The sequence below is a fragment of the Bison bison genome, unplaced genomic scaffold (genome assembly GCF_000754665.1).
Source record: "Bison bison bison isolate TAMUID 2011002044 unplaced genomic scaffold, Bison_UMD1.0 scf7180017864148, whole genome shotgun sequence".
Lineage (NCBI taxonomy): Eukaryota > Metazoa > Chordata > Mammalia > Artiodactyla > Bovidae > Bison > Bison bison.
The window spans coordinates 3,672,198-3,695,547 of record NW_011494720.1 but is presented as its reverse complement, the minus strand read 5'-3'; the positions used below and the strand labels follow the sequence as shown (position 1 = coordinate 3,695,547).

General features: G+C 40.6%; 1 protein-coding gene across 1 annotated transcript in view; it reads right to left on the bottom strand.

The window, feature by feature from the left end:
- Nucleotides 1–1,406: 1,406 nt before the first annotated feature.
- Nucleotides 1,407–23,350, bottom strand: part of OPRM1 (opioid receptor, mu 1) — a 56,543-nt gene continuing 34,599 nt past the window's right edge. Inside the window, exons 2-4 of the mRNA XM_010840844.1 lie at nt 19,008–19,360; nt 17,621–18,141; nt 1,407–1,499 (exon numbers count right to left, since the gene is read on the bottom strand). Coding sequence (XP_010839146.1) covers nt 1,461–1,499; nt 17,621–18,141; nt 19,008–19,360 — 913 coding nt within the window. The 3' untranslated portion in view covers nt 1,407–1,460. The remainder of the gene's footprint in view (nt 1,500–17,620; nt 18,142–19,007; nt 19,361–23,350) is intronic.

Genomic DNA, 23,350 nt, shown 5'->3' with positions numbered 1-23,350 from the left:
CTAAAACACTCATCTTGCATCCTTTTTTTTTTTTTTTTCTCATCCAACAGTTTCACGGGCGATATCCACATATGGCCATATAACTACAGCCAATAGGATCTGAGACAGTAAATTCATTTAGCCCAATCTGTGACAGCTGTCTTTCTGAAACATTGCCCTTAGGTAGCTGGTGCATATTTGTGCCTTGTTAGATTCCAGAATGAAGACAGATTGTAAGATTGAGACTATTGGCAGCCATGGACTCAGGAATATTCTTACAAGGGAAGCTGGAACCCTGTTTTCTACTGTGTCTTCACAGAAAACTATGATGTATTTGATCCATTTAATCAGTGCAGTCAATAGTTCAAAGTGGAGAGCTTTTTGGCATGGACCATCTAACTCGATTGTCTGTATAGATTAAATAAAATGTGTGGACTGCCAAATCTCCAACTGTATTTCATGCCAAAGAGAACCTGTCAAAAAGAAGAATTGTCTTAGAGAAGCTACTTAGAAGACTGACATTTTACAAAGGAAATCTTGACATTTAGCAAAGATCAAAAAGACCAACATATTGGTGATGACATTATAGAAACATAATCTTCAGGAAAATATTCTCGGGTCATTGTTAATATATCATGTCCAAGGAACTACACAGAAGTGAAAAGTAGATCACCCATTTTTCTCCACGGTCTTTTGAGTCTTTCAAGTTTGAGATTAAGCTTACTGGCTCCATATTTTCTTAAAGAGTTTAAACTTCTGAAAATTAACAAAAAACAGCTGTCATTTTGTTGTGTTGATTCAAAAGGTGTAAGTATTATGAGAAGAGTTAAAAAAAACAGAGAGAGAAAGTATGATGTAAAGAGCATTTAGTAAGAAGAAATTATGAGAAATAAAGAGTCCATTTTAGGGCTTGACTTCCTGTGGCGATAAAGCAATGAAATGAAGGTGGAAACTATATTTTAACTCCAAAGATAATTTTGAGGTTAACATTAGAGGGTAAAAATGGAACAATTAATTCTCTTACAGACATGGAAAGTCTTGGATGTTCACATAAGGTGCTTTGATCAGAGGTAGCATTTAAATTACATTATATGATGAATTAAACAAGTGATGGTTTTCCTTCGATGAGGCTGTAAATATTTGCTTGAAAACAGAATATTACATACAGTAGGGCCATCTTCCACGATGGCCTTAATGAACATACCACAGCAGGTTTCGATCCCGTGGGGCGTCTTCCTCGAGATTATGCACACACAAACTCAGGATGGTTTAGTTCTTTCCTCCCTAATGCTTGATTTAGCTTGGATGTCCCTCTCATGTGCAGAGTGGAGGGGCCAGAGAGGAAAGAATTTTGATGACTTTGGGCAGGAACAGGCACTTTCCCAGGAAACCAGAGCTTTCCACGCATTCTCACAGTGACCTGCTTCCACATAGATGGTGGCGTCTAAGCTCAGTGAGGGTCTGAATGGTATGAGACCCAGTTAGGGTAACGGAGTGGTTTCTGCTTCCAGATTTTCTATCTGAAAGAAGAGAAAGTGCAAAGACAGTGAATATTTCAGGTTGGGTTGCAGTACACAGTTATTGGACATCTTCTGCGTCAGAAAATACATTGAGAATCTTCATGTATACTTTCATCTGCAACTCTCAGAGTTTTTCCTAAATATCAAGACATTATTTAATCTCTTGGGTCTTTGTGAATATGCTATTGCACCTGTATACACTGATGAATAAGAATTATACACTAATCATAAAAGAGATATGATATGATGGCTTCTTGAAAAAAAAAAAAAAGTTTAACCCAAACTGTTTCCCTCTGTCCTTGATCCTCTTCCCTCCTTGTCTTCAAATTATTCATGATTTGATCAAAATTTCAAAAGAAAAGCAACACCTCTTTTTGTAGTACCTTTTACGTTCTTTCTTTCTAGATGAAGAACTTTTATTTTTCACCAAACTCACTAAATCAGTGGATTTTTTTTTTCCTGAAGCCACTGATATGCAGTTCAGAGATATTTTCCCCTCACTACCCCCACCATAAACCTAGCATATCTGCTGAGCATTAACTGGACATTTGTTCACACACAAAAATGTGGCTTGATATTTTCTAGTAAGGGAGGAGGATCACAGACATGAAGTGAGTTTTACGATGAACAAATAGTTATTGCTGTCATACTTGTTACTTTCATTGAGAAAAAAAGGAGTTGTTTGTATAGTAAGTGGAAAGAGATGAGATTTTTTTTTTTCCTTTAACTTTATTTTGGTAACTTCCACACTTCAGGAAAAGTACAAGAATTAGACTGGTATTAATACAAAGAACACTTGTGCACCTTTTACCCAGATTCACCTACTGTTAACATTGTACCCCATTTGCTTTACCACTTGCTTCCTCTTCTTTTTTTCCTCCTTCAACAGACACACAGACATACAGACACACACATACATAGACACACACACTTTGTCTTATTGAACCATTTGATGCTAAAATTTGATCCCTAAATATTTCACATTGCATCTCTTAGGAGTAAGGAACAGAGAGCTCACTATGGGATCTCTGTGGGAGAGGCAGAGTCTGCCATGACCCCTGGATGCTCCTGTTCGTGCTTGCTGATGGTAGGGCTTGACCAATCTCTGACCCAGAACCATTTCTGCAGTGGTAGCATAGGTGATTAAGTAGGTCAAGCCGACCACAGAGTTGATCACTGTGTGACTGCTTGCTCCTAAGAGGCTGGTTTATTGTTTATTACCAAAGGGACTGAGACATTAGCTCTGGTTCTCCAACTGTGACACAATCATTGTGTGTACAGCCACATCTGGTCCCATTGCATCATCCTTCGCAACAGCTAAAGTTTCTACTGTTCATTGTGCTATGACTACCTAAGTATTTTTATCTACTTTTGGCAGATAAAAGTATCTTGCTTGCTTGCTTGCTCTGTCATTTCCCCCTTTGGGGTCTTGTTACTTCCTGTCCTCTTCTAAGAGGCTGAGGTTCTTCCCCAACTGGTACAACAAGCAGTATGTCAAGATGAATGATGAGTTTTTGAAAGAGAAAAGACAAGGGCTCATGGAAGAGATGTGAGGATGTGAAGAAACTCCTCGGGAGCTGGTGGCAAATGTTCTGGCCCACGTGGTGAAGAGAGAGGGTGTGAACCCTCCACCCTGTTTTTTGTTGTTGTTGCTGTTTAGCCACTGAGTTGTGTCTGACTCTTTTGTGACCCCATGGACTGTAGCCCTCCAGGCTCCTCTGTCTGTGGGATTTCCCAGGCAAGAATACTGGAGTGGGTTGCTATTCCTTTCTGCAGGAGGTTTTCCCGATGCAGAGATCGAACTCGAGTCTCCTGTAAGGGCAGGCAGATTCTGCACCACTGAACCACCAGAGCACTCTTCCCCATCTGTTGATAAACAGGAGTTGAGTGGATGGATGGAGGCTGAGCCGTGAAGGGTGAACTCTAACCAGATGCCCAAGTGGTGCCATGGTTGCCGCTTGGTCTCCCGTGGGCTAGGGGGCTAGGAGAGCACTCTGAGCCCCACGAGGGAGGAAAGTCCAGCTACATCCAGTCTAAAGTCACAAATAGAAACATCTAGAGGACAGTAAGTCCCTAATATTGAGCACCAACATATAGACCCTTAATGAGAGGGAAAGGAAGCAAGCTCAGGAGCATTTTGATCAACAGACTGAGCAACTTGTACACCCTTGGATGACAAAGGAGTGAGGAAAGCTTTGCTCTTAGAGGGTGAATGAAGCACCTAGGCTGTCAAAACCTTGAATGGACTATGACTCAAAAGTGGATTCTGGAGGCAGTAAAGAAAATATTCTTTGCACTATGACTCCCTATTATCATAAATGTAGCCCAGCACTTAATTGCACTGTCCAGCTATTGGAGACACAATATGTGCCTTATCTATGCATGCATACTGTCGTCTGCAAGTTAATCCGATAACCTGTCAAATTTTGCTGAAGACCTAAGCAGCAGGTGACACCCTGGGGCTTTTCTGAACTACAGATTTCTCTAAGAGGAGGCAGCCTTCGTGAGGAGTGTCCCTTGGAACCTTCCTGGGACCATCATTATCCACTTCAGCTGGGGAAGGAACAGCTCAGGCTTTGGAGCTACTGGGAGGTGAAAATGATTAATGCTCTCTTTGTTTCCGAATTCCAGGCTGCAGCCTGGTAGAGCAATCACATGGTCCACTGGTCGGGGAGCAGCTCTGAGAGCAAAACTGACCTCCTGCAGGGTTTATCACACCAGTCTGTGTGCTGTGAGATCAGAGGAACTCGTGTGGGTTTGGCTGGTCTTGAGTTACTCTACGATGCCTAATGTTATTAAAGGCAGCTCTTAAATGTGAAAATCTTGTACATGTACAAACACACACAGACAGATGCAGCCATAGACTCATAACTAGCTGACCTGCTTAGTTGCTAAGATATCTCTCTTGAAAGCTTGCAACTTGAAAGCTTGCAACTCCCTGACATTTTCTAAGACCAGGTTTTTTTCCTAACTGTAATCACAGTTGCTGTTATAAATTCAGTAAATTTAACATTTGATATAGATATAATATTTTAATCTACCACCAGCTTTCCATTTTTAAAAAGAACTTCTTAAACTGTTAAGTTCTCCAGAAAGTCAACCAGCAAATACCCTTGAGCTATTTTTTGGCCTACTTTGAAAAATAAAGTTTCCAAAAGCTTTTAGGTTCAAACTGAAGCTTATTTGAGGCACTTTTAATCTCTAGTGATACAAAGATTGGTACGTGCTTCCTATCCCTGGAAGCAATTTAAGAGCCTGCCTTTTTCCATTTTATTAATCTCTGGGAGGAAATAGAGGTCCTGGGTGAAGTGACGGGCCCAAGAGTATTGGTGGAGGAAAGCCCCTTTAATGTTTTTATCTTTACTCTTTGTAGCGCTCTCTTCCACTTTTATTTTCTCCTTCCCATCCTTGATGCCACCCAAAGTTGCAGTTGAAGCCAGTACAAGGCTTGGGGTATTTCTGAAGCTGATCAATGTTTTAGTCAGTCATAGACTTCAAAATCCCATTCATTACAGAATCCATAAAAACAGAGCCACCCACCCACAAGAAAACTTTGGGAGTAGATGACTCGTCGGCAAAGATTTCCATTTATGTAAGCAGTAGAGAACTCACCCTCTCTTCCATGTTTCATTGCTAGAATCAGACACTTTGGAATGTAGAGTGTAACAAGGGGTCATTCTTTAGTAAGGGGGAATTCAAGGAGAGGTGGAATAATCTGATATTTCAAAGGTTGCTGTTTAACTGCTAAGTCATGTCCGACTCTTCGAGACCCCTTGGACTGTAACCCGACAGGTTATTCTTTGTCCATGGGTTTTCCTAGGCAAGAATAGTGGAATGCGTTGCCATTTCCTTCTCCAGGGGATCTTCCTGACCCAGGATCAAACCCATATCTCTTGCATTGGCAGGCTGATTCTTTACCACTGAGCCAGTAATCTGGATTCAAATATGCCATATGCTTCTTTCTGCTTTTAATATGAATTTTTGTTCAATATAATAAATTCTTTTACAAAAGGAAGCTTTGGTGGTCACCTCTTTTGTTGTTCACTAGGAGTAGCTATTCCCCAGAGCCTGCATGGGGGTAATTAATCAAGACTAGAAATAAGCCTGATTCATTGGCTAGCAAAAGAAGGTAGGAAAGTCCTGTTTGAGAAGAGTTTCCCTAGGCAGCCAGTAGCACAAGCTGCCAAACCCACACAGCTGGCACCAGAACCCAAGTTTTTAAATTTCTGATCTTGTATTGTTTCACAAGAAGGACTGTAATTATTCAACCTTTGGTATGGTTTTCACAGTTAAATATAGATCACTCTTAAAAGAAACCTATTTTCTAGAGGGACCTTGTTGCATAGCACGGGGAGCTCTGCTAAATTCTCTGTGAAGACCTAGATGGGTGGAGTGGGATCGGGGTGGGAGGGAGGTCCAAGGAGGGGATATATGTGTAGGTATAGCTGACTCTGTTCAATGGTCAGCAGGAACTAACACAACATTGAAAAGCAATTATACTTCAATAAAAAGAAACGCATTTTCCTCTAAGATGTTTCATTCAAAACAAAAGAAGCTGTCAGTTATAAGGCTTCTTACTAGCAACGTGTAGTTTAAAACACTGAAAACATATCCCAAAGCTATGTAGATTTTCCCCCCGCTTTAGGATGGTAACCAGAAAGTGACAAACTTCAAAATGAAACAAAACAAAAGTGAAAACCCAAACAAAATACAATCTGTTCTATTTTCAGAGGTATAAAGTTTCATTATTTTTATTTTTCATTGTTTGTATTTAGACCATACGTATTGAATGAGAGAGAATAAGAGATCGATAATCAATTTTAGAATCCTGGTTAATGCCTAGAATTATGAGACCTTGTCATTCATTCTAGTAAAACATTGAATTTGAAACAGATTTGTGCCTAACTGGAACTAATGCTCTATGGTGGGCTTTTTGAAGTGCTTAGACAAACCATTCTGTGATTTGTTAAAGAGAAAAACAAGTATCATATATTAATGAATATATGTGGAATCTAGAATCATGGTACAGATGAACCTATTTGCTGGGCAACAATAGAGATGCAGACATAGAAAATAGAGATGTGGACACAGGGAAGAAAGGGGAGGGTGGGATGAATTGGGAGTTTAGGATTGAGATATATACACTACTGTGTGTAAAATAGAGAGCTACACGCTAGCAAAGTCATGCTCAAAATTCACCAAGCCAGCCTTCAACAGTGCGTGAACCATGAACTTCCAGATGTTCAAGCTGGGCTTAGAAAACGCAGAGGAACCAGAGATCAAATGGCCAACATCCACTGGATCATTGAAAAAGCAAGAGAGTTCCAGAAAAACATCTATTTCTGCTTTATTGACTATGCCAAAGCCTTTGATTGTGTGGATCACAACAAACTGTGGAAAATTCTTCAAGAGATGGGAATACCAGACCACCTGATCTGCCTCTTGAGAAATCTGTATGCAGGTCAAGAAGCAACAGTTAGAACTGGACATGGAACTACAGATTGGTTCCAAATTGGGAAAGGAGTACATCAAGGCTATAGATTGTCACCCTGCTTATTTAACTTATATGCAGAGTACCTCACGAGAAATGCTGAGCTGGAAGAAGCACAAGCTGGAATAAAGATTGTCAGGAGAAATATCAATAATTGCAGATGTGCAGATGAAACCACCCTTATGGGATAAAGTGAAGAAGAACTGAAGAGCCTCTTGATGAAAGTGAAAGAAAAGAGTGAAAAAGCTGGCTTAAAACTCAATATTTGGAAAACTAAGATCATGGCATCTGGTCCCATCATTTCATGGCAAATAGATGGGGAAACAATGGAAACAGTGACAGACTTTACTTTTTTGGGCTTCAAAATCATTGCAGATGGTGACTGCAGCCAAGAAATTAAGACACTTGGGAGGAAAGTTATGACCAACCTAGATAGCATATTAAAAAGCAGAGACATTACTTTGCCAGCAAAGTTCTGTCTAGTCAAAGCTATGGTTTTTCAGTAGTCACATATGGATGTGAGGACTGGACTATAAAGAAAGCTGAGCGCTGAAGAATTGGTGCTTTTGAACTGTGGTGTTGGAGAAGACTCTTGAGAGTCTCTTGGACTGCAAGGAGATCCAACTAGTCCATCCCAAAGGAAACTAGTCCTGAATATTCATTGGAAGGACTGATGCTGAAGCTGAAACTCCAATACTTTGGTCACCTAATGCGAAGAACTGACTCATTTGAAAAGACCCTGATGCTGGGAAATATTGAAGGCGGGAGGAGAAGGGGATGACAGAGGATGAGATGGTTGGATGGCATTACCAACTCGATGCATGTGATTTTGAGTAAACTCTGGGAGTTGGTGATGGACAGGGAAGCCTGGTGTGCTGCAGTCCATGGGGTCGCAAAGAGTCGGCTACGACTGAGCAACTGAACTGAACTGAACTGAGTGGGAATCTGCTGTGTAGCACAGGGCACTCAGCTCAGTGATCTGTGACAACCTAGATGGGTGGGATGAGGAGTGGGTGGGAGGGAGGTCCAACAGGGAAGGGATCTGTGTATATGTCTCACTAATTCATTTTGTTGTACAGCAGAAATTAACATAATATTGTAATGCAATTATGTCTGTGTTAGTCTCTGTCATGTCCAACTCTTTGAGACTCCATGGACTGTAGTCCACCAGGCTTCTCTTGTCCATGGGATTCTCCAGGCAAGAATACTGCAGTGGATTGTCATTCCCTTCTCCAGAGGATCTTCCTGACCCAGGGGTTGAACGCTGGTCCCCTGCATTGCATGCAGATTCTTTACCATTTGAACTACAGGGAAGTCCCAGAAATTAAGTACCCCATGGACTCTACAGTCCATGAATTCTCCAGGCCAGAATACTGGAGTGGGTAGCCTTTCCCTTCTCCAGGGGATCTTCCCAATCCAGGGATTGAACTCAGGTCTCCCGCATTGTAGGCATATTCTTTACCAGCTGAGGTACTAGGGAAACCCAAGAATACTAGAGTGGGTAGCCTATCCCTTCTCCAGCAGATCTTCCTCACTCAGGAATTGAACCAGGGTCTCCTGCATTGCAGGAGGATTCTGTACCAGCTGAGCTACCAGAGAAGCTCAATTAAAAACAAAAACAAAAAATATAGACTGTGTTCAGATAAGTTTGAACAGTTTAGCTTAAAAACAAGACTTGAGTACATATACAGAACTAAATGCAACACATATACATACACACACATAAATATACAATAGGGCTTTTCAGAGCCTTTAAAGTGCTAATCCACAGTATCAGTCCCCAGGACCTAAATAAGATATGCAACATTTCTGAATATTCACCTAAAACCTATTTTTTCATGGACTACATATTAGCATTTTACCGTAGTAGTGTTCTGTAAGAACTCAGTGGAACTTGTAAAAACTAAAAAACTTATGAAAGAATCATTTGTTCTGATTCCCTAAATATCAAATCTTAACACTTGAATTTTTGTAGCATCCCACTTTATGGATGCAAAATGTGATGTTTGGACTTTTAAGACTGCCAGTGGCAAGGGAATCCTTGTGTCTCTAGGTTTAGAAAATTAGAGATTCCCATTCAGTTCAGTTCAGTCGTTCAGTTGTGTCCAACTCTGCAATCCCATGCACTGCAGCACGCCAGGCCTCCCTGTCCATCACCAACTTCCGGAGTTTACTCAAACTCATGTCTATTGAGTCAGTGATGCCATCCAACCATCTCATCCTCTGTCGTTCCCTTCTCCTCCTGCCTTCAATCTTCCATCAGGGTCTTTTCAAATGAGTCAAATGAGATCCCCATTACTGAGTTTCTAATTCCCTATGCTAGTCATTAAACATCATTTGACTGCTTATTCTTACACACAGATACAAAAATACACTATGAGTACATCTAAACAAACCTATATAAAGGTCTTATGGCATTCAAACTGTCAGTATATAAATGCTATAATCTAGTTCTCAAAGCCACCACTGAGTGACGGGGAAAACAGACTGGGAGGAGAGTAGGGTAGGTCTATAATGTCAAATTTAACTGGATTCATTCCTCAGCCACTACTTTTGACCTATGACCTTGGGCGTGTTAATTCCTTAAACATTGATTTCCTCGACTGTAGAGATAATCCATACCTTATATGATTAAGTAAGATACTCTGGATACAAACTGGTTAATAAATGTTATTTCTAACAGTCTTATTTTAGATAAGCCTAAATTTATCCAAATGCAAATATTGTAACTCTGTTTTCTTCTTTTCTTTTTTTAGCCATTTTTAACTGAAGTATAGTTAATTTACAATTTTGTGTTAGTTTCAAGTGTACAGCAAAGTGTTTCAGCTATACATGTACATACACATATTTCTTTTCCAGATTCTTTTCCATTATAGCTTATTACAGGATATTGAATATGGTTCCCTGTGCTGTACAATAGATTTTGTTATTTATCTACTTTATATATAGTAGTGGGTATATGTTACTCCCAAACTCCTAATTTGTCTCCTGACTCCTGTTATCCCCTTTGATAACCATACATTTGTTTTCTCTGTCTGTGAGTCTGTTCCAGTTTTGTAAATATATTCCCTTGTGGCTCAGCTGGTAAAGAATCTGCCTGCAATGCCGGAAACCTGGGTTCGATCCCTGGGTTGGGAAGATCCCCTAGAGAAGGGACAGGCTACCTACTCAATTTTCTGGCCTGAAGAATTCTACGGACTGTATAGTCCATGGGGTCGCAAAGAGCTGGACACAACTGAGCGACTTTCACTTTCATTTGTATCATTTTTATGTAAGTGATATATATGCTATTTGTCTTTCTCTTACTGACTTATTTCACTTAGTATGATCATCTCTGGGTCCATCCATGTTGTTGCAAATGGTGTTAATTTAATTTTTTTTGTGGCTGAGTGATATTCCACTGTATATGTATGTATGTATGTATATATATATATATACACCACATCTTTATCCATTCATCTCTTAATGTACATTTAGATTACTTGCATGTTTTATGTTACTATAAATAGTGCTGCAATAAACATTGGAGTGTGTGTATATTTTGAATTAGAGTTTTGTCTGAATATGTGCCCAGGAGTGGGATTGCAGGCTTGTATGATAACTCTATTTTTAGTTTTTTAAAGGAAACTCATACTATTCTCCATAGTGGCTGTACCAATTTGCATTCTCACCAACAGTGTAGGAGGAGGGTTCCTTTTTCTCCATGCCTTCCCCAGCATTTATTGTTTGCAGACTTTGATGATCATTCTGATTTATGTGAAATGATACCTCATTGTAGTTTTACTTTGCAGTTTTATAATTAGTGATGTTGAGCATCTTTCCATGTGCCTGTTGGCCATCCATATATCTTCTTTGGAGAAATGTCTATTCAGGTCAGTTATTACTAGTAGCCAAATATTTTGTGGGAATAAACATATTTCCAAGTAAACAATATTTTCTTTTCCCAGACTGTAGTCAATTTAAAGAAACATAATTATTTTTTCTGCTACTTATGAATGGTGGGATTCATTTTCAACTTAGATATCCTTTAGTACTACACATGCATAGAGGCACACCTACATCATGCACATGCATGCTCTCTCTCTCTCACTCACACACTCATAACTGGGCACACCTACATCATGCACATGCATGCTCTCTCTCTCTCACTCACACACTCATAACTGGGCACACCTACACCATGCACATGCATGCTCTCTCTCTCTCACTCACACACTCATAACTGGGCACACCTACATCATGCACATGCATGCTCTCTCTCTCTCACTCACACACTCATAACTGGGACTATTTTCCTTTTAAGTCAAAGAATTGCAAGCATAGCCACTTTGACCCCATTCATAAAATATGTATTAATGTAGTCAAGCATGGTAATTTTGTGAGCTATTCTCATTTTGGGTCTTTTGTCATGGAATTAAAATACTTTTCCATCTTAAATTGGCTCTCCAGAGATGTCTTGTAAAAAACATTGAGAGCCGACTTTTAAGAATGATGTAGTTGATTTGACAAACTAGGCTTCCGCTTTTAGTTTAGCTAGGGATAATATAGTTTGTATTAATATAATATATATAATTAATATATATTATATTATTATAATTAATATATGATTAATTATAATTATATAATTAATATATAATTATTAATTATATAACTAATACAAATGCAAAGTATGTCATTTCTTGACTTACTACTTTGATTAAAATGTCAAGAAACTGCTTTAAAAATAGTAACCAAAGGGTTTAGGAATGGGCTTGCCATATCGATGAGGAGTTGGCAGGAGGTAATGGCACCCCACTCCAGTACTCTTGCCTGGAAAATCCCATGGATGGAGGAGCCTGGTAGGCTGCAGTCCACGGGGTCGCTAAGAGTCAGACACGACTGAGAGACTTCATTTTCACTTTTCACTTTCATGCATCGGAGAAGGAAATTCTCCAGGCAAGAACATACACCCTAATATTTGAATGCACAATGGTGTTTTGTGGGATAACAGAGGAAAGTTTTGGATTTGTATTAGAATTCTATCTAAAAAGAAGTGATACAAACAGACTTATTTACAAAACAGGAAAAGCCTTTCAGAGAATGAATTTATGGTTGCTGAGGGGAAGGTTGAAGGGAAGGGATGGTTAGAGAGTTTGGGATAGACATATACACACTGCTCTATTTAAAATAGATAACCAACAAGGACCTACTGTATAAAACAGGGAACTCTTCTCATTGTTGTGCAGCAGGCTGGATGGGAGGGGAGTTTGGGGGATAATGGTAAATGTATATGTATGGCTGAATCCCTTTGGTATCCATCTGAAACTATTACAGCATTGTTAATACTCCAGTACAAAATAAAAAGTTAAGAAAATATTAGAATTCTACATGTCTGTCTGAGTTTTACCTCTTACTGATGATTTGATATTGTATAATTATTAACCTCCCTGAACATTTATTTTTTTCATGTTTACCCATTCGGGTTATTATTAGAAGCTGATATGATAAAAGTCCTTTTTAATCAGCATGCTATTATATAAGATACCATTATTATTAATATTATAGCTATAGCTAATACAGACTCTGAATACTAATAACAATCCAGTAGATATAATAGAATTCTCTTTTCCAATATAATGTTACGCATTAAAAATCAATCTTTTGTCAAAACAAAAATGCATTTGAGAATATGATTAGGGTGGAAACCACACAGGAAGGCAGGTCAGTAGTGGCCGACATCTCAGGTCTGAGCTGGACCTGGACTGATTTGAGCAAACGATGGAAGTGTTTTGAAGCCAAGTAGCATCCAATGAGGACAACAAAAGGGTGGTACACATACAAAGAAATTAAACTGCACTGACAGCAAATGGAAAATGAATACCTTTACCTAAGTCTACCTAACAAAGATCTAGAAGACTTAAAGACAACAAGTTGAACACAAATCACGCATTATCCTGGAGCAGTAGGCTGGACCCTGGAATGCACAAAAGAATATGAACCTATCTTTTTTTTTTTCCCCCACAATGAGCCAGGACATGACCTCTTTAGGGCACTGAGTCTCGTTCTTGATTTCCTCATCACTAGCATTTATTTAAAATTAGAAGACAAGCACAAATGTAAGAAAATTTTTGAAAGATGTAACTGGATTAGAGGACTAGAGACTGGAGAGAAAAAATGAAGAATCCCTCCTGTGAATATTTTCCTCTTATTGAAGGGTAAGTATGAAATAAGTCAGGGTGTCACACGATCCTTTAGCTTGTCAATCAGTTCCAAGAAAAGGATCATTCTGGCCCCTTCCATATCTCCTGAAATACCAAGAGCCCTCCGAGGTCATTCATATATTCAGATACTTGGAGGTACATGGAAGACTGAGGCAGATGTGGTTTGTCCTCCAGGAAGCTGTGACTTGCCTGCCCCAGGCAGCATGTGCTACTGTAGATGGTGATCACATGTGGCCACAGTGACTTCCCTCCCTAAATCCACACCCCTTTGCAATGCAACTGCAGCTCCAGACATCTATAGGTGGAGTCTGTTTTCCCATCCTTTGAGTCTGGAACCTGTGATCACCTGATCACCATGGGAACACTCCTGGGCTAACATGAATGACAGAAGATGCGGATCCATGAAGAGCCAGCCATTCTTACTATGGACACTAGATCAGCTGGCTGACAGCCCAGCTGAGACTGGGGAGAATTGCCTATCTTAGCTCAGCCCAAATCACTGATCAATAGAATTGTAAACTAAGTAAATGGCTTCTGTCAGCCAATAAATTTTGGAATGATTTGTTATGCAGCTAGAACTGACCAAGTAGCCCTTACCTATCTATATGACTCAAAGTTTATTCTGGGCACAAAACTTTCTTATAAGGTTTATTGAGTTACCTTGATAACTGCCACCTCTCCACTTGACTTTGCGTTGTATGGACATGGTCTCAGTATACAGTTGTCAGAGTACAGACACCCTGGGAAGGTTTGATATTGGATCTCTGATCTGCAGAATATGAAGTTGACTAATGTGCTTGAGATGTGACATAGATAGAATAACACATTTCTTGGAGAAAATACAAAGACAAAGTCAGGACATAAATATCTACAGTGGTATACATTTAAAACAAGCAGTTAAAAAGTTAATATGAATCCAATTAGCTCTGTCTCATAACATGATGGCTCATGAGTTAAAAGAAAAAAGAAAGAACAAAACCTGCCTATCAGATACTGAATTTATAAACTAATCAACTATGTCCTATATATTCTGTGTGCTCAATTGCTCAGTTGTGGCTGATTCTTTGTGGCCTCATGGACTGTAGCCTCTCAGGCTCCTCTGTCCATGGGATTTTCCAGGCAATAGTGGAGTGGATTGCCATTTCCTCCTCCAGGGGATCTTCCCGACCAAGGAATCAAACCCATGTTTCGTGTGTCTCCTTCATTGGCAGGCAGATTCTGTACCACTAACCCCACACAGACAGCCATAAAGTCTCCAATTTTTTCCTGAAATAATTTTACCGTTTTGATATATTATTGATGTGATCATCAAAGGCTTGTATATTGTTCTAGGTGTATGTGTGTAACTGCCTTGATTCTAATGATGACACACCAATGGAGAGATCTTTGATTTATCTTAATTTTCAGATATGTCAGTATGTCTTTTCTTCTTTCCCCAGCAGCAGCTCTTCTCTGTCAAACTCTCCCAGCTGGGCATTTTGGGAAAGCAGCCAGCTCTAGGGCTAATGTGTTTCTGCTGTTATCTGACACTGATGCTGCTTCATAGAGGCAGCAATGAAGATAAGCCCTAATTGGATGTATTTTTAAGACAAACCTTTTAGTTACTCAGAACAGAGCTCCCCTAATTAGCTTCCTTTCTCCTCTGTCTGGCTGTGCAAGGACCACACGGATGTGGAAACGCAGGATTTGGAGGGGACTCAAGGGCAGTGGCAGGACAGCTGGAGGGCATTCATGGTGAACTCAGGAAACACACTCCAGCAGACAGGCTGGGAGCTGTCTTGCCAGGAGAGCAAGGCAAGTGAAGGACGCTGAGAGGATCAAATGTGACACGAAGCTCCGGCAATATCCAGGGTATGAGACCAATATCCACACTCCAAAGGAGAGAGAAGGTATGAGCTGGTGCTTAAGGAGAAAGAACTAATCCTTTGTAATGGCCATCGTCTTGTTCCAATGGAACTATATTTCTCCAATATATTTGAACCATAGTTTAGGACTGAGATATTTGAAAATATTTGAACCATAGTTTAGGACTGAGAGTTTGAAGTTGCATTCTTTAATGTATTATCCTCGCCTTAGAGAAAAATCTATTTAAATGCCTACCCACTTTAAGTTATTCACAAGATTTCCATAGCCACTGAGAAGGGGCTATGCTTAGCAAAAGGAACAGGCTTAGAGGTCTTGATGATGAAGGAAAAAAAAAAAAAAAAGAAAGGAGCAGAGTAGGAAAACATTTCTTTCTGGCTTTCCTTTCGGAAATGGAATTAGAAATGAGACATAATAAGTTAATCACTTCCCTTTGGTTGGAAGTAGGTCTGCCATCATTACCTCATGCTCCCTAGGGCTTGCCAGTTCCTGGGTTCATGTGAGCGTGATTTAATATTGAGGGTATGAGGATTAATGCCCCTGTGACAGATCCATCTGGGCCATATTGCATTAGTCCTGCAGTCAATTAGAAGGGTGAGCCTGGGTTGGGGTCGGTTCGGTGGCGGTAGTGGGAGAAGAGAAAGCAGAGATGAAGCAGCTGCATCTTAAGGAAGTCAGGTTCTCCTTCTGGCCCCTTGATTTGGCTTCCAGGTGATTGTCATGGAGCCATCTGTTCCCATGGTTGCTCCCTGATCCTAGAAACTTTATCTAAGCTTCTGACATGAGGATTTACTTTCACAGGGAGTTTGCATTTGAGCTCTGTTTTATAAAATTACATAAGCCATGATTTGGGAGATGCCGGCACCATTATTTGGAAATTTACTTGCTTACATTGGTAAGTAAGTGACGGATTTACTTAACAGGTTGGAGGCCAAATTTTCGAAATCAGAGGCTGAACAGGCAACAGTAGCCTAGGGACAGATGTTTTTCTCTTTTCTTTTTTTTTGATTTCTTGAGTGATTATACTGCTGTGTGTAAATCTGGCCTCTTCCATGCAGGCTCCCGTCTGTACTCTTTTATGTGTAGGGATACATCTTCCAGGAAATAGTCTCTCTTTATGATATTAACCTCAAGGGGCATGTTGACTGGGCTTCCCAGGTGGGTTGGCGGTAAAGAATCCACCTGCCAATGCAGGAGACGCGGGTTTGATCCCTAGGTCAGAGGGATCCCCTGGAAGAGGAAATGGAAAACCCACTCCAAATTCTTGCCTGGGAAATCCCAGGGACAGAGGAACTTGGTGGGCTACAGTCAGTTATAAAACTAATTTAGTTTATAACTACTGTTTTATATTAGTTTATAACTAATTTTTATACTAATATAACTAATACTGTTATAAAACTAACTTAGTTCTATGAAGTAATAGGTTTGAGTTCAGGTATGAAAATTTACAAGTTAATGACTTCACAAAGTAAAGGTGTCCATTTGACTTGCTTTCTCCTTTTCTGTGACCCTGGGAACATGGTCCCCCATAACCACAGTGGGCAAAATGCTGATGCTTTCTTTGCAACCACAGAACCAGAGCAGGACTGGCTTTAGAGAAGTGACAGGGACTTCACTTGGGGATAGAGGTAGATGCCACGGAAGCACTGTGGCAGAGCTAGTGGTCACTTAATTCTATACCCCCTGCTAAATTTCCCAGCCTCCTTTGCCCTTGGTTAGGGCTTTATGACCAGTTTGGTCCAAAGGACTGTAGTTGAAAGTCAAATGTGTTATGTCAAAGTTAAGGCAGTTAAGAGTCTGTGCGCCTTTCCCTGTCTCTCTCTCTCTATTCATCCCCACGCTGATCTTTGTCGTCGTCATGTTAGTTACTTCAGTCATGTCTGACTCTCTATGACCCCATGGACTCTCCTCTCTGGATTTTATAGGCAAGCATACTGGAGTGGTTGCCATTTCTTTCTCCAGGGGATCTTTCCAACCCAGGGATCAAACCCGGGTCTCCTGCATTGCAGACAGACTCTTTACTATCTGAGCCACCAGGGAAGCCCACCAATTATAAAGGCCATCTTTTCCTGGTGGAATATCCATGAGCTGAAGGAAGGCAGTGTGTCCTCCGCTGGGCTTTGTATTCTAGTGAACAAGAAATAAAACCATTATATTAAGCTAAAAAAGAAGTGACAGGGATGTTGGAATGATATGCATGAAATACCTAATATTAGGGGAAACAGAATTCTAGATTAGGATCTCTTCTTCAATGTGCTGAAGTCATTAATCTTGCGTAGACGAAAAGGCTGCGGCAACACAGACTTCTAGAAGATTTATGGATTTCTAATTGGAATGTCTCTATATCTATATGATTATGTGCAAAATACATAGAGCTTGGTTTATATAATGAAGTGTCCCTCGGTCACAGTGATCATAATTTCCTCCTTTCCTCCCTCCCTCCTTGTACTGACCTCAACCCCTGAGTTATTGGTCCACTTCTAATAGATTCTAATGCTGGACTTTAAAAAGCTCTGTAATTTTTATGTCATCCCCGGTAGGTACACCCAGTCCTAAAAGCTGCATACCTGATGGTTAGTCCTATCCACCGTATTGGCTGTGGAGGGGTGGTCTCTGGTGTTCTGACGAATTCGAGTGGAGTTTTGCTGCTCAATGGTGGAGGAAGTTGGGATACAGAACTCTCTGAAGCATCGTTTGAAGTTTTCATCCAGAAATGCATAAAGGACGGGGTTCAGGCAACTGTTGGTATAACCTAGAGCAATGCAGAAGTGCCAGGAAACGGTCTGGAAAGTAGTTTCCGGGATTGTGATCAAGGCTTTAATGATGACGTAGATGTGAATGGGCGTCCAGCAGACAATGAACACAGCCACAACCACCAGCACCATCCTGGTGATTCTTCGCAGGTTCCTGTCCTTTTCTTTGGAGCCAGAGAGCATGCGGACACTCTTGAGGCGTAAGATCATCAGCCCATAACACACTGTAATGATGAGGATAGGCATGATGAAGGCAAAGATGAAAACACAGATTTTCAGCAGGTTTTCCCAGTACCACGTTGGGTGAGAGAATGTTAGTGTACAATCTATGGAACCTAGAGAAAAAGAATTATAAGGAGGAATTAGCAGGAACATTTAATGCTATCATCAGGTGTTAATATTGCCATTTTGCTTTCCAATTTATAGCCTTGACCCGAGTTAACTTATGGCTCTTGCTACACAAATCCTGGAAGGAAGATTTAAAGAATTCATGGAAAAAAACTCAGATCTCTCTTGATTTTTCCAAATATGTCATTTGGTTGTCCACTTTGATGATGTTATGTATCTCTCGCCACAAGCTAGATTCTCTATGGAGTCTAAGTTGACATAAAAATATAATCACTGTCCAGACTCTACAGGGGTTTCCAGCTACTGGGTGCCTTCACTCCACTTTTTTTTCTCTTGTTCTGGCTTCCTGAAGAGCTTGTGGGATCTCAGTTTTCCTACCCAGGGCACCACAGTGAAAGTGCCAAGCCCTAAGCAATGGACCAGCAGCAAATTCCCTTAACTCCTCTTTTTGATGCGTGGTTTATCATTCTGAAATAAGGTCTAAAAAGATACACTTGTCATGTAGGCAGTCACTTGACATTTTCAAACAAGCCTCCACTTAATGTTCTTTGGGTCTAAGCTCTAATTACTCTTTAAAGGTCTGTGTTCTTATGCTGCCATCGTTTGGATGAAGTAAGTGCAGAAGAATCAGGAATGGATAGATTTTGGTTTATATTCTTTCTAAATTGTTCACTGGACTTAAAATTTTAGGGGAAAATTCCTATTTCAAAATATTCAAAAGTATTTTATGAGAAAGAATCATGAAAACTACAGTTTGCATAGCCTGGACCACTCTGTAATCTACTTGGCTCATGGCGTCACCAACATATCTATCTGTATACTCTCCATTCCCGAGGCCTGCAGCATCACTAACCTTGCCGGTACTTTGTCGTTGCCATGAACATCACAGGCAGACCAATGGCTGAAGAGAGGATCCAGTTGCAGATGTTGATGATCTTGGCATTACGGGGAGTGCGGAAATCCAGGGCCTTGACAGGATGGCAGACTGCAATGTAGCGATCCACACTCATGGTGCAGAGGGTGAATATGCTGGTGAACATATTGTAGTAATCTATGGAGATCACAATCTTGCACAGGATGGTTCCAAACGGCCATGTTCCCATCAGGTAATTGACACTCTGGAAAGGCAGGGTACTGGTTGCCAGGGCATCTGCCAGGGCGAGGTTGAAAATATAGATGTTGGTGGCAGTCTTCATTTTGGTGTACCTAGTAGATGAGGGAAAAGCAGTTGCAGAGTCAGAAAAAAACCCCATCAGTGTGAAATGCAATGAAGTTTTTAGTAAAAAAAAATTGAAAACTGAAAGGCAAAAAGCAAACAACCCTTCCAAATCCAAAGCAAAAACAATTGCAAGGATTAGTGGAAAGCATCTGATTAGATATAAACTCTTTCAGAGTACTGCTGTTGCTGCTAAGTCGCTTCAGTCATGTCTGACTCTGCGCGACCCCATAGACGGCAGCCCACCAGGCTCCCCAATCCCTGGGATTCTCCAGGCAAGAACACTGGAGTGGGTTGCCATTTCCTTCTCCAATGCATGAAAGTGAAAAGTGAAAGTGAAGCCGCTCAGTCGTGTCCGACTCTTCGCGACCCCATGGGCTGCAGCCTACCAGGGTCCTCCATCCATGGGATTTGCCAGGCAAGAGTACTGGAGTGGGGTGCCATTGCCTTATCCGCTTTCAGAGTACTAGGTTGGCCATTTATAATCATGTGCCTATTTCTCTACTTATCTGTTTTGCTATCTGTAAAATGGTTATAAGAATAGCTGCCATACTGATTTATTGGTTTATTTGCTTTTTTAAAAAAATGTACCAGGCACTGTGATAAGTGTAATAGACTCAGGGAGCACTCAGTCAAGTATCTACACAGTGGGTAATAATACATTTAATTCTAAGTAAGTAGGAGAAAAATTTCAGATATACAACTAAAACTACGGAACAATGTAATTGTACAAGAGTATATATGTGTGTGTGTGTGTGTGTGTGTGTGTGTGCTTGCCAGGCGGCTCAGTGGTAAAGAATCTGCCTGCCAATGCTGGAGACGTGGGTTTGATCTCTGAAGAGGCAAACCAATTTGATTGTAGCGTGCTTGTGAGCTAAGTCACTCAGTCATGTCTGACTCTTTGTGACCCATGGCCTGTAGCCCGCCAGGCTCTTCTGTCTATGGGATTCTCCAGGCAAGATTAATGGAGGGGGTTGCTATTTCCTTCTCCAGGGGATGTTCCCAACCCAAATCTTCTGTAGTAAAAAATCAAAAATGAAATAAAAGATACGACTTTTAAGACCTTTGAGTAATTGACCTTGATGCTCAAGAAGTTTTAAACTTTTTGATGTTGTTTATTAGCAGAAATTTCTCCCTCAAAGCAGAAAGAAAACAAAAATAAACCAACCTCCCCAAACCTTGCTAGCTAAACCATAGCACACTCGACTGCATTAGTCCCCGTCTCAGGCAATAGACATACATTCCACAGCTTATCTTTAGTACAATGCTTTATGTTAAATAATCAGTTTCTTTACTGTCAGTTTATGACTCATCATACTTCTAACCTTTTCTTCAGGCTCATCTTAGCCCTACGTGTTTATTAATGTATGATTATTTCAGTTAAAAAAGCCTTTCCTCCTTTAGAATGAGATGTTTTGTGAAACAAAATTAGGTTAGAGTCTCACATCATAAAAGAAAAAGTAAATATTTGTCTATAAAAGTTATTTCACTTGGCATCTTATGGGAACAATGATGTTTCATTTTCTCCATTTATTCAAAGATCCTTCCTCTACAGACAGGCAGTATTCTTATCTCAGTTACTCACACTTTGAATCACAGCAACATATAAAAAGGGGTTCAGCAGTTTCCAAAATATGTGAATGAATAATACAAGACTAAAGGTCTGAGAATTCCAGTTGCCTCCAGTATAGCCTCAAAGGCTTCAATCTAAAACAATAGTCTGATCAGAAAGGGGGTCATGCTGTCCAGCAAACATGAGCTTTTCATTTTGTTCTGTTCTATGTGGTGGTATGAACATTGCCCCCGGAAAGTGACATGAATGATTAGACTCACACTACAAGCTATCGGAGTGTGTACACCAGAGTTAGCAAGCGTGCCAAAGAAGGGAGCCGAAGGAAGGGCTACCTTTCTTGTTCAGTTTACCTGGGTGGGTCTGAGTTGAACTCCTGGATGTCAACACACAATCCTTCACCCATCCTTCAGGCCTTTTACTTCTTACCAAGTCATAGATGAATTTGGTGGCGAAGTGGACAAAACAAACTGGGAGGGATAGGTGACATATTCCCAGAGTGTCTCCCCTGGACTATAGGGCCTTCCTGACGTTGATCGTTCCTGCTGTAGTCACTGAATTGGGTCTTTTCCTCTAGGTAGTGGGCCAAGCTATTTTTCTGCTTCCTAATTATCCTATGGAAAATTTCCTAGTATGTATTTCTGAAATTTTGTTCTAAGTGATATAGTAGCTTATTTGCAATATGAATCCAAATGAATTGCCATAAAACTATTTAAAAAATATATTCTCAGAACCTTCAATGATTGATCCAACAGAGTGATTTTTATGGAGCTTTCAGGTGATATTTTAGGGAAAGGGCGTCAGGAAGCTCATTTCATGGGCAGCTCATCTATTCTTCTGTGCTCCATATATATCTTTTGTTTGTAAATGTCCTTCCTTGTTTGTGGCTATAATTCCTATTTATTTTCAAACCCGTTCTTCAAGCTATTTCCCCAGTTACCAAAACCTCATTGAATTTTGACCCACATGTACTAAATGAAGCCACCCTGAATTAACTACTTTTGCAGAGATAGGCTTTGTAAACCTTTTGTTATTCTTTGTGTTTTTGAGTTAATTCTTGAGTTGTGATGACCCTGTCTTTGTCCAAAAACAAAAAAGATCAAGGATGCATGAAAAGAGGATGAACTTCTCTGGTGGCTCAGTGGTCAAGAATCCATCTGCCAGTGCAGGAGACAGAAGAGATGCAGGTTCAATCTCTGGGTTCGGAAAATCCCCTGAAGGAGGAAATGGCAACCCATTTCAGTATACTTGCCTGTATAATCTCATGGACAGAAGATCTTTGTGGGCTACAGCCCATGGGGTCATAAGGGGTTGCAAAGAATCAGACACTACTTAGCATACACCTACCCCACCCACAATCCAGAATCCATCTTGCCAGTTTCATATACCATCATGAACTTCACATGGCTCTCTACCTATTTTCAGTTCAATTCAATTCAGTCGCTCAGTCGTGTCCAATTCTTTGTGACCCCATGAACCACAGCACACCAGGCCTCCCTGTCCATCACCAACTCCTGGAGTCCACTCAAACTCATGTCCATTGAGTTGGTGCTGCGATCCAACCATCTCATCCTCTGTTGTCCCCTTCTCCTTCTGCCCTCAATCTTTCCCAGCACCAGGGTCTTTTCAAATGAGTCAGCTCTTTGCATCAAGTGGCCAAAGTATTGGAGTTTCAGCCTCAGCATCAGTCCTTCCAATGAACACCCAGGACTGATATCCTTTAGGATGGACTGGTCGGATCTCCTTGCAGTCCAAGGGACTCTCAAGAGTCTTCTCCAACACCACAGTTCAAGAGCATCAATTCTTCAGCACTCAGCTTTCTTAACAGTCCAACTCTCACATCCATACATGACTACTGGAAAAACCATAGCCTTGACTAGATGGACCTTTGTTGACAAAGTAATGTCTCTGCTTTTTAATATGCTGTCTAGGTTGGTCATAACTTTCCTTCCAAGGAGTAAGCATCTTTTAATTTCATGGCTGCAATCACCATCTTCAGTGATTTTGGAGCCCCCAAAAATAAAGTCTGATACTGTTTCCACTGTTTCCCCATCTATTTGCCATGAAGTGATGAGACTGGATGCCATGATCTTTGTTTTCTGAATGTTGAGCTTTAAGCCAACTTTTTCACTCTCCTCTTTCACCTTCATCAAGAGGCTCTTTAGTTCCTCTTCACTTTCTGCCTTAAGAGTGGTGTCATCTGCACATCTGAGGTGATTGATATTTCTCCCAGCAATCTTGATTCCAGCTTGTGCTTCTTCCAGCCCAGCGTTTCTCATGATGTACTCTGCATATAAGTTAAATAAGCAAGGTGACAATATACAGCCTTGACATACTCCTTTCCCTATTTGGAACCAGTCTGTTGTTCCATGCCGAGTTCTAGCTATTGCTTCCTGACCTGCATACAGGT